Consider the following 12901-nt stretch of genomic DNA (forward strand, 5'->3'; position numbering starts at 1 on the left):
CACACACACACACACACACACACACACACACACACACACTTACTCACACATACACTCTTTTACTCAGAAGATAATCTGTCATTGAGAGTAATGGCAGCTTATCTTCTAGGTTAACAAGGAGATTTTCAGGTGGTTTACAGAGAGAAAGAATTTTTAAAACCATTCCTAACACTATGACCCCACTCCTGATAACTTTCCAGTGGCTTCTACTTAAAGTTAAAAGAATTATTCAACTGTAATGGAATATTTAATTAGCCTTTGGTGTCTTACAGCCAGGATAACAGTGAAAGTACATGTTATATGTTCCCATGTAATATTTCAAACACATTTATGATCTGAACAATTGGGATGCTCAGAACAAGAACCTCTATCTTTTATTCATTTGAGTCACCAAGCAGGTTCATATCTGTATATTTGTATATTTTGTTCACAATGGCACAATGTGAATATACAACTTTTATGTACCTAATTTGCACTATGATTTCCTGCAATAATTGGCTTTGTTTCAGGAGTTGATGCCAAAGAATCCCTTTATCTCTTTCTCCTCTTAGTATTGTCTCTACCCAAAGAACTATCAACATATAATTAAATTCAATTTAATACAATACAAAATCTATTAAAACATTTGCCAAAGGATAGAAGAAACCACTCTGTTCCATGAAATACGTTGTTACAAACTGCCAAGTGTAGAACAGAGTTGTGATGGTTTTATAGTGAGCGCACACTGCTTTTGTTGGTGTTACTTCTCTAAAAGATTACTTGATTGCTTGATGAATTCTTGTTTTACCAGATCAGCAGCTCAAAAATAATGTCCCCTGGAAGCAGTAGCTAAGTACCATTTTTATACTTTAGCATTGTCTAAAGTTATTTATGGCTAGAAATAAACATTTTAAAAAACCTACTGTCTCTATAGAAACTGGCTGAAGAACAGGAAATCTGCTATTTTCCTCTCTCATACTTGAGCAAACCAAAAAGACATTTGTACCATGATCAGCTAGCTGGCATTTTAGCAATGACAGGACTTTTCATTTCTCTCATCTCTGATGAAATTAACAACTAATTGAAAGCTGAAACAAATTTATCTGGAAGTCCCATTAATGTCAAATGAGTTTACTTCCAAGTAAAGCTGTTTTATATTGAACCCACAATTTATTCACACATTCTTTCATTTAAACTGATGTAACATATTCATTTTACATATGCTGATTAAACAAGAGAGGTGCGATAGAAAAATTCAGTATATAGGAACCTAGATCGCTATACATAGGTTTAGTATCTGTGGAGAGTACATACTATATACAAGATTCAATAAACAGAAGCACCTGTTTAACAAAATATTACAACATCCATAATAAATGTATAAGGAAACATTCATTTACATATGCAGTTCTAAGCTCCAGTTTCAGAAATTCAGAAATTTCAAACTGCCTTCAAAGCCTGCACAAATTAGCAAGACTGAAAGGAATCATGATGCTGTCTAATGAAGATAGTTTCATTTAGGACTTAGGTAGAGTTGCTTGTTTGATTGCAAATACATTTTCTCACAACAAATGTGCTGCATGACACAAGAAGTTTGCCAGGAGGTAGTGACATTGAACCTAGTGTGGTGTGATAGAAGCAGGGCTGGTCTGTTTGCCTCCGCCTGTGAATAGATACAAAAGCGCTCTAACAATATCTGGTTCAACCAATGGGCTGGAATCGATAAATTTAATGTTAAAGTTAATACCAACACTGATACAAATGAAATTTAATCTAAAATTGTGGTTTTGGAAATTCTGAATCCTCTTAACTGTTGTGAACTAACTGTTCCATATCTATAATAAAGATTACATTCAGAAGAACATACAGCAGATGGACGATGAGCAAATCATATGCATGATGGCATCTTTGATGTATAGACCAACTTGCAGATTATGGCCATGACACAGGGGGCAGATTTAAATCACTGAGTGTGCTGGCCATTGTCACATATTAAACCGTTCAGTGGAATTCTTCACCAAACAATTAGGACAATTTTATCTGCACAAGTATATATGCATGTGACAACAAGCCTGAGATAACTCAGAGAGAATTATCCACTTTGTGTGGTGAGCATTTCTTCACAAAGAGCTCAACATATGATGAGAACTGCCATGAGGAGCAATTTAAAGCATCCACCAAACAATTGCTGCTGTGCATAAATTGGCTCTGAATTAAAATGAACAATTGAGAAAACAAAATGGAAGTATGTATCAAAATAGATATCAGTTAACTGGTTTTCTATGAAAGCTCACTGCTTGAGGCCAGCAAAATGAAACTGTTGATGGAATTCCTCCTGTGGGCTTTACAAATGCCTACTTCTTTTGTGCAACTTTCAGTACAGTCATTCAAAACTGCACTCAGAATTCCTCATGGAAATGAACTTGGTTTCTTATTTTAAATAGCACAAGTGGAACAAAATAAGCAAATAAGCTGTGACAATACACTATTCAGTGTTAGGAGAGGCAAACAAATTAAGAAGGCATTATTTACACTTGATAAACTAGAAATGACATCATCAGGATGAATTAATACTACAAACTATTAATGAAAGACACACTAAATGAAACAAATCACATAATAGATCACAGCAAAATGATTCTGTAGTGAATATTGATACCAACCGAACTCATCTGTGCATTCTGGGGATACAATTTTAAATTAATTTCTGTTTGTACCCAAGCATGCAAGCAGAAATAGAACCTTTAGAACTACATTAACCCTGTTCCCCCCACTCAGTCAAAAGATATTGTTCTTGTCTGCAGGGCATGTTAAACCAGCCTGTGAATGGTAAGTTGTTCTTCCTCTCCTTGTTCTTCTGCTGGAATCCTATTCTCTCTGCTCCAGTCACCACCCCTTATCACTCATTGCTGCTGCTGTTGTTTTTCAGAAGCTCAGAATTGTGCAACTGGGACTGCATTTTTTAATTGACTCCAGAACATTTTGTATTGTGTTCATTTTTTCCAGTCTTTCATATGTCCTCATGTGTGGCTCTCTGCACCTTGCCTGATCAATGCCCTTATCTGTTTCAGTTGTCAAAGGGAGTGGTGAAGAGCAGTAGATAGTGGTCCACAAAGGAGAGGCTGCCTATAGGCTGATTTGTGCTCAGTTGCTGAGACGTTAATTGGATTTCCAGTAAAGGGTAGAACCATAGATGCTTTGACTGGGGGTGATGATAAACTCTTCCCCTGAAGAATGCAAATCCTCTTGATTTCAAGTGTCGAACTGAGAGTTTTCAGCATCCTCTACATGTTGCTACTTCCCAGGTCTCCAGATTCTGGAGAAAGGGAAGAAATCGACTTCCATCCCTTTTTGTGGTTCCTTTTCAGAGCACTCCCACTTCAGTTGTTTTAGTTCTTTAACCATTCTAAACAAACTTCCCAGCTGAATGGGGTCACAATGGGAGCATATGTTAAGTCCTGCTGATGGTGTTTCTCATTTGCTTGATCCTATTCTGCCACCACTAAGGGTTGCTGTTGCTGTTGGGGCAAGCGGTTAACTCTCTGGAACACTCGTGCATGTTTACTTTATGGGGAAATGTATGCAAATGTCATAGATGGAAGGGAAATATAACTCAAAATATGAGGCAGACTAAAACTGAAAGAAGTCATGCACATGGGGGTGACCAGAAAGTCTTTATTTCCCTTTTTATTTTTTACTCCAAGTATTGTTTTAACCTTTGCTGTCTCTCTCATTTAGTGTAGCAGTATGTAATTGTGGGGGTAAGGGGAATGATCGATATGCACAAAATCATACATGGTGTGGAAAAAGTAGATAGGGGACATGCTTCTTCCTCCATTATAGCATTAGAACCTAATCTCAACTCTTCAGGAGGATTGTTAGAATCATCTCCCTCTCTCACTCTCCCCCCTATCCCATTTCCTCTTTCTAAAAATGCTACAAATTTCAAATTTTGTAAAAGTTGGATGACACAAAGTCATATTGTGACAACAAACCCATTTTATTCTATGACATAAAGGTACTCAAAATTTCCCAATAACAATCTTACTACTGGATATTATAGTATGCTGTAGTATTTTTTTGTTTCTGTATGATAATTACAGTTTTTTCACAATTAGGATATACAAATAAACCAGACTAGTTTGAAGTCGAAGGGAGAGCATGTTCAAATAGGACTCTCAGAAGGCATAATTACATGAAAAGCTGAACTACTGTGCGTCCATCATTGTCATCTTTTGCCAGCCACCTGATGAAGAAAACATATTTTTTCTTGAAAGAGAAGTCACTCTATAGACACACACTCATGTATTCACAAATATACAAAAGAGCATAAAGACAGACCTGGGAGGCCTTACACTGACAGTGGGCAACCACAGTTTTAAATCACCTGTATCTGACATTTACTATTTGGAAAGTCCAAAGTGGGGGAGAGTGTTGAAGTAGACAGAACTGCTGAATGTAGTCAGGACTACCCACTAAACAGAGCTGATCCCAAAAATGATTTCAAGGAGAACTTTGAAAATATGCAATGAGAAAAGCGCAAAGTGAGAAGTACACACTTCCAATCTTTCAAAAACATTCAACAAACAAACAAGCAAAAAGAAACAATAGAGAGAGAAAGCAATATTTCTTTCATATAAATTCACTGGGGTTTGAGTATCATCTCTGCTTTGTGACACTTAAGGTTTTGTTTCTGCTTTACTTCACTAATGTGACTTCATATATTCCCAAACTCACCTCTTATCCTGCATTTGTAAAATCACTCTTCATCCATGGGCTAAATCCAAAGAACTTGAGGGAACTGGTTTGCACAAGTAGTTTCCCTTCCCCTACTCCCCACTATTAGCTCACTGTAAACCTCTCAGATCTGCTCTGGAGAATCTCCCCTTAACCAGATTCAGAGGATAGAGAAGAAAGGGAAATTTTGATCTATTGATGGAATAACCCCATTTCCTACAGCCTATGATTGTCAGAGGCATGGCAAGCCTCCCAAAGAAGATGAAGGCAGTTGTTACAGCTGTTGTGTTTTGTCTTTGTGTGTGGCAAAATAAAAGACAACTGCACAAGTTCTAGCAAGGTCTACTGATGCAATGTCCATGCCAAATAGAGTTATGTTTCTGTCTCCTGGGTCTGTATATTAAGACTAAAAGGAAATAATTCAGTTTTCATACTAGTTTCCCTGTGTGCTTAACTAAGCCAGGCTGACCTGACCCTTCTTGTCCATGAGACAGAGATTGCCATGGGTCTTCATTTGAGCTGAATGGGGGCCATGAGGCATATCCCTGTTTTCTTATAACCAGCTTAGGCATGCTGGTTCTTCTGTTTTCTTTGGCACTGTTTTCCTCTGGGAAGTAGAAGATAGTAGGCCTCTTCAAGCATTCTGTTTACTAGGTGGAAAGAGCATGTGAAATGAAGAGAACCTCAGCTCCACTTTCCATTCTTGTTGCTTCTGTTACCCTTTACACATGTAGGGAGATGAGCAGAAGAGGGATGCTTACTATATCTCCAAAAATGCTTCATGTGATTAAGAACCTTAGTTTTTCAGGGTGCATTAATACAGGAGGTGCTCCTCTTTGTATCATTGCCCTACACATGTACAGGGAAACAGATGTGACCACAGAGGAGATAGGGTTGGAGTGCTCCTCTCTTTCAACATGGTAAGTTGAATATCACGAGTATCATCAACTAACTATTGTTTTTCCCTAAACAATGTGCATGTGTTTTCATTCATATTCCCTGGTCTGAGAAGTATTAGTATACAGATAATATTTTTGTTTCAAATTATAACAATATAAGTAAGATTTATTAAGAACATCTAATCTAAAAAGTTTAACAAACCGGTTGCAACTGAAGCAGTACTGTTCTTTTGCAAACACATCTGTGATTTCTACTTTTTCCAGAAACCAGCCACTTCCTGTAACAAAGAAAGGACAAGAGCAAAGAGTATTCCTTTGAGTATAGAGAATCCTAATCTATTAATTTTATTTTCCCATCATTAAAATTATGCAGAACATTTGAATTAAAAAGTTAGAAAATATACATTAAAATAAATGGAGAAACTCAGTAAATATAAAGAATTGTAAGTTTTTTTGTTTTTTTGTTTTTGTTTTTGATGTTTAGATGGGCAGTAGTGTCAGCACATTCTAACTTCAAAATGCCAGGTGTGCATGTGCGTGTGTGTATGCACACACACACACACACACACAATGACATGATCCTTCTTGACCAACACCCACCAAGGAAATATCCAATTTAACCAGCCTTCATAATCTGCTGAAAGAGGGCTGGTGTTTACCACGGCACAGACACAGTGAGGGGAAAAAAATGTCAGGAAGGGGCAGCCTTTTCCAACCCCCAGAAATTTTGGACTTCAACTCCCATCAGCTTCAGCCAGTATGGCCAATAGTTAGGAACAGGAATACTTAGTCCAAAATATTGGGAAGATACCATGTTGGGGAAGGTTGGATTAGGGTGCTTTACTCAGTAGTAGATCTGAAGAGGGTGCCATACCATTAGGCAGAGTGATGTGGCCACCTCAGGCAGTAGAAGCTGGGAAGAGGTGATCAGTAGAGAACAGCTGGAGGACAAAGCTCAGTGTGCCAGGTGACCTCTCCTGTGCTGTCTAAATCAGCCCACCTTGAGGCTCAGTGGAAGATGGGGTTCCACTGTCAGCACATCTTGAATCTTACACTTTCATGAACTACATGGGAGGGCACAACAGCTTTCTTTCATTGCAAAATATCTTGGACCAATCTTGTAGACCTGTTTTCAGGCTGGCAGACCATGGTGCTATATGAAATGGAACAGTGGGGTGCTTATTTTTCACTAATGTGATTGTGGATTAATGTACATACACGCCTGCCACTTCAAACAACAGGCTAGCAGCATATTGGTGAACAGACCTTTGCACTAATCTATCCTTTGAAACAAAAAGCTAGGGAAATGTGTGTGTGTGTGTGTGTGTTTGTGAGAGAGAGAGAGAGTAAATGTGTCTTTCGGTGCTCACCAACACTATACTCCAAGGAGCAAGCTGACATCCAACTATAAATATGCTCTGCCATTTCAAGTGATATGTGCACAGCAAAAGTTTTCCAAAAATAAATACAATAATTGACAGTAATTACTATTTATTGACACTGATTTCTTGAAATAAATATGTCCATTATTATATCTGCAATAGTGTCAGATAAATCATGATAACATGTCTGAAAAGCAATCCATTTCTTCCCAGTTTGAGATGATTTCTCACTCTGTCCTAGTAAGCACTAACATTCACTGCTAAATGATGAAACTGGGTCAAGAAAGGTAGTGGCTCTTGAAATGTACTGGTACATGTCAAAATGATAGTGTCCTCAAGTTCACTCTGAATATTTTCTGACAGTTATGGAGAAAACTTTACTTCTATTTTTGCTCAAACTGCCTAGAGTAAGACGCAAAAGAATGCAGCAACATGGGGAAATCCAGCTTCATTTCCTTCCCTAATTTAATGTTATCTAATAACACAATTGTATTCAATTAAGGGCATAATCCAGTGCTTCTGCTTCTCTAAACTCAAACACTTGTGTGCATCCATTGCACAGTGTGAGGAGTGACTGCTGCAATTTCCAGCACTACTCATTTTATACTATATTTAGATGGCCGTTTTCAGACCTCTAGAAGGTGCCCAGTAGAGGGAGAGAGAGGAGACTTGAAAACTGCTTGGAACATTGCATTGCTCCCCTCTTCCCTGCCACCCCCCGCATGCTCCCTTCCCTCCTCTCTGATGCCCATTTCAAACCTTGTAGAAGCAATTGGGGCTCCAAATTATCCTCCCTCCCTCCCCAGACACGTTCAGAAGGCTAAAGGATTGTGTGTCTAATTAATTTTAATGTACAGTGTTTGTGAAAACAATACAAGAGACACAATATCCTTCGTAAACAAAGAAATAACTTCTTGACTGGTGCCATTTAATGATTTGTAAACATTAAAGTATATATTTTTTCAATACTTTGCTTATGCCCCAATGAGATGAAGTTTCCTTACTCAGGACTGTGTTAAACAATTTTTTACCTTTTACCAGGCTTTTGTCTGTCATATAAATCAGACAACACATTCTACAGTACTAGCACTTAGATGTAAGTTCTGACACACTCTTTGTTGTGATAGCAAATTCATGTTTTGTATAGCCAGTTCCTGCTGTTCAGGCAGCAAAATGTCAAACTCACAGCATCACCCTAGCTCTGACATTAATGTTTCAGGAAGATATGAAGTTGCAAATGCTTAGAGTTGGGGGCCAGATAATATAGTCCTCTAAATGGCTGCATCACCTCAGTGTACATGTGGAGATGCTGGCTTGGTTGCATTCCCATATCCACATCTCCCTGCAAGCTGGCATGTTAAGAAAGAGATCAAAGGCACAATCTATGCATGCTTACACCTCCCCCCCCCCCCACACACACAAAAATTACTCTTACAACTGCAGCACCCCACAAAGAAATGCTGGAAAATGCTACAATTGTAGGACTTTGGGATATGGAGCAGCATCTAAATATAATTAAAATAAACAAAGCAACAGAAACTGCAACATAATAATATTTGCATGATACCAAGACTGTCACTGTTGTTGCTTTTTTTAATGATTGCATATATGCAGAGTAGCGTACATGTTGCTCACCCGTTTGTTCTCACAACTTTGAGGTATGCTGGGCTCAAAGACATATGGTGATTTGAACACGGTTCTAAACCCACACTTTGACCCCGTGCTGGCTTCACATATTTGAGAACTGTTGGGCAAAGCATCCCTGATGGGTTACTTTCCTCAGTGTGTTTCCCTTTTATCACTGCTGCCACCAGCTGCCACTGTCTCGTTACAAGTATCACTTGCTTGCTTAACAGATGGGCTGGAAACAGCTGCTCCTTCTCCACTTCACCATCATTGCTGGACCAGTGAGGCAGCTGAACAAGCAAGTTACAGACATGGAGAGGAGGAGCAACTCTGTGTATGTGTGTGTGGGGGGGGCTCTTCTCAGTGGTCTCCTGCTACAGCATGGGCCTTAAACAAGTGTCCAACCATGCCTGCCCTTGATACTGGCCCCATATGAACCACTACACTGCACTGGACCCCAAATCTGCACGATTGTCAGGACTTCAGAACGTTCAGTGTTTTGTGTCTGCACATACATACAAGGTGCAACAAAGACATGTGATACACACACAGCCACACTCACCAAATCCTTTGCCATCATGTCCAATTTCAATTTTCTGCAGTCTTCCAATATTCTTTGTCCTAACTTCGAATGTGTCAGTCTTTAAAATGAAAAGAGACAGATGTTTCAATATATAATACATTTAGGTCTGGAAAATTGTGTGCTTTACTGGCTCAGTTTGGAGAGAGGCTTAAATTTAGCTGTGCAGAAAAACAATTAAATGGATGACTTGAAATGTGACTTATTGTTAATGGCTGTTTTTGGTAAAGTTATGTTTGAAAGATTTTTGTTATTTTATTGGCCTCAGCACCAAGAGACTTTTTTTCTAAATGTTTATGACTCTCCAGTCATATGAGGAAATGGTATCTTTGTTTTCATTGTTAATTCATCTTTTGTTTATGATACACAAACCTGCTTTAGAAGACATAAAGATAAGTGACTTGACTTTAATTACTGTCAAAACTCTCAAGTAGTCTACAATTTGGTTCAAAATATTGTTTCATTTCCAGTATTCTTGGTGGCAAAAGCATATTATCTGTAGTGTTAGTATTTTTCCAAGAGGAACAATAACCTTCTACTTGGCTTTTTCCACAGAAAAAGCTTTTTTCATCTTCCTTATGTGGAAGATGCCCTAAAGAGAATGATGAAGTTTTATCATAAGTATGTAAAACAGAGTTAACAGATAGGGTACTTCCTTCCTCTTTCATATTCCTAAAATTTCAGTGCTGTCATCTGCAGTATGGATATATAAAGCTAAAAGTTTGGGGCAGGCCCTACTTTTTGCAAATTCATAGTGTACAAGGTCATGTTTTGATCATTTTATGTATCTCTCCACATGTGATAGCAAATTCAGATTTAACTTGGGGTGTGCAATAGAGGTGCAATAGGGGATTGCTGAAAGTTGTGACTGAGTGGGCCCCTGTAGGATGCATGCTTCCAGATGTGTTGTTTTCTTGTTTACACAAGCACACTGACAAAATGTAATGTGTGGAATGACCCTGAGTCACAAAGATAACATAGACACTGACATACTAACCCTTCCTCTTTCAAAGGGATCTTGATGATCCAGTGAAGTCTTGAGCTGAATTAACTGTGACGTATCCTTGTCTCCAAACAAAATGATATGGACATTGGCATCAGTCCCTGCACCTCTTTTGTCACCTGTGTATACTTTAATTATATATTCTATCAGATTTTCTGGTCCACCATCTTCCTTGTTAATCAAAGAGAGTTCTCGCCTTATTTCAGGTTCACTGGGATTCAGCAGGAATATTCTTAAAATAAATGTTAAAAAGGAACAAAACATATACTGATGTTCAGAATTCAGAATAGAACCTAAAAAAAAATAAATACTCTTTGCTGGAGTTATACACCAATCAGTAACAAAATGTTTTCTGGGCAGCTTACCATCAAAAAAGGTTCATATTGGGAGAGGCACTCCACCAGGTACTGTAGTCCTAAACCATGTAAGGCTTTATAAGCCAAAAACAGCAGTTGGAAATGGAATTAGAAACATGCAGAGAGAGACTGCAGTTGGGTCAGGATAGGCATTATACGTGCAGGCCTTCTTGTGTCTGCTATGTATATGAATATTAAACAAGCTGTAGCTTCTGAACCTATCTGGAGATGGAGTCTTGCTTTCTTACAATAAAGCATTCCTGGACAGATAGTTCAGTTTCAGAATGTTAGTTAAATGGGGTAGAAGGAGAGAAAGTGTAAGCAGGTGATTCTGCAAAGTAAAGGTGAACAGGTGAGATTAGTCAGGCAGTGACTGATGCCCAAATCATCTTGGGCATGGGGGTGAGACACTGTTGAACAGGTGGGGCATGGAGAAATGAGAATTCCTAGAAACAGTGAGGCAGTGCTAAGTCAAATGGGTGGACCAATTATGCAGCATCAGACATTCCTCCATTTGGCCCACAAGCAGCGGGAACCATCCTGAGCATGGAGTCAAGCTTCTTGGATTAGGCAGAGAGGAAAAGGACATTTAATTTTGGGATCAACACTTCACATGGCAGAAGCCATTCTGACAGAGCAGAGAGATCGTGACTTTGATTTATGCAACTTGTTAACAGCACTCATAGAACATGCCTTGTAACACAGCAAAACCTGTTAAGTTTCAATAAAAGGGACTGTTTATAAGCTTTTCATTTTGATCTGCTTGAAAAGAAAGGAGAGGGAGAAACATGCTCATGTCTTCAATGGTGACCCCACACAGGGCACATTACAATATTCTAACTCGGAGATAAGTCCGGAGCATGGACTATATAGGTTATAGTTATACCTGCCCAGAGAAGCACATAGCTGGGAGAGCAGCTGAAGACACTGCATCATAGAGGTCACCTGAGCCTCGAGTGACAATTAAGACTCCTGGAAAACCCCCAAGAAATACTGTAAAGTCTGTATATAAATAAAGGCAGCAGCAAAAGATAAAAGAAGGCTTACAGATATAACCAGCTTAATGCTACAAACATATGCTAACAAATACTGATACTCTAACGAAGAAATGCTTTATAAACACTTCATGGCATGATATTGGCTAGCATGGCATAAAATATGCTTCATGCTTAGATAGATAAACCAAATACTTACTCATTCACTTCAAATATATAGACAGGTCCTTGCTTTGAAGCTTCATTCAAGTGCAGTGCTTTAATTCCCACTCTGCAGGCTATAGCAGAAATGGTAAGCAATGAAAATAATTCAATTTGCACCCAGAGTTAATCTGAATCTGATATCATAAAATTAAATTAGATACCAATAAATGAACATTATCACAAGTGTTTTCATTGCAATAAACCTCTTCACCAATTTCAATTTCAGGCATGTATTGAAAAGCAGTTTTAATAAATATGGCTGCATTTCGACACCAAGGAGCTCCTATAGTACCAAATAAGTAGTATCAATATTGTCGCATTGGGGCTATTTTACCCATTTGATTTTAAATGGACTGATAAGATGTTTATGTGCAGAGGTTTCTTGAGTTACTTTTTGCACTGCATATTTACATTGCATATACATGTAAAGAACAGAGCTGGAATATGCAAGTGTAGGGGCAAACAAAATGTTTACTTGGTATGTGGCAAGCAGTATATACCTTATTAACAAATAGCAGGCAAATGCTTTTTACTGGAAATACAAAGCATGGGGGATAAGAGGTTTATCTCTTTATTCTCCAGCATGAGGAGTACCAAAATTGTCCTCTATGGAAGCAGAACACTTAGGAAAAAACTTCTTTATGGTATTAAGGATAAATTGTCCCAAAAGTGATTTAGCCAAGCAAAGTTGGATTCTTTTGCTTTCAGTGAGATTGGGAAGGGAAGAGAGAAGCCTTCCCTACTGATGTGTTGTCTTCCTTGTAATAATTGCACTTCTGCAACATGTTAAGGAAAACTTGATATGTAGATATGAGCAAACATCTAGTTTGGACTCTGAAAGAAGTAAGCAGGCCAGCACAGAGAGGGTAAAGGTCTTGCCAGAGGAACCAGCCTCTGCATACTATAACCTCATGCAGCGACACCCGCGCGGCCAGCTCCACCGGCCGACGAACTCCACCGGCCAGGCACCAAGACCCAGTTCGGCCCGGCCTGCCCCTGCACGGGTGAGAGGCATGCACAGGACGGGGCGGAGCATCGGGAGGGCCCTGTGGCCTGAAAGCGCCGGCGGCGGCCTCGGGCTGGCGGCCGAATGGCGATGGCCAAAGGGCGGTCGCCGCCGTTTGGGGGCCGAGCGGGGGG

At 39.1% G+C, this 12901-nt stretch overlaps 1 protein-coding gene across 1 annotated transcript in view; it reads right to left on the minus strand.

Moving 5' to 3' along the window:
• Positions 1 to 4170: 4170 nt before the first annotated feature.
• Positions 4171 to 12901, minus strand: part of RP1 (RP1 axonemal microtubule associated) — a 211587-nt gene continuing 202856 nt past the window's right edge. The window contains exons 54-58 of the mRNA XM_044424207.1: positions 11757 to 11835; positions 10201 to 10438; positions 9186 to 9264; positions 5818 to 5893; positions 4171 to 4225 (exon numbers count right to left, since the gene is read on the minus strand). Of these exons, the coding sequence (XP_044280142.1) occupies positions 4171 to 4225; positions 5818 to 5893; positions 9186 to 9264; positions 10201 to 10438; positions 11757 to 11835 (527 nt within the window). The remainder of the gene's footprint in view (positions 4226 to 5817; positions 5894 to 9185; positions 9265 to 10200; positions 10439 to 11756; positions 11836 to 12901) is intronic.

This window comes from Varanus komodoensis, unplaced genomic scaffold (genome assembly GCF_004798865.1).
Source record: "Varanus komodoensis strain SLA01 unplaced genomic scaffold, ASM479886v1 scaffold14_1, whole genome shotgun sequence".
Taxonomy (NCBI): domain Eukaryota; kingdom Metazoa; phylum Chordata; class Lepidosauria; order Squamata; family Varanidae; genus Varanus; species Varanus komodoensis.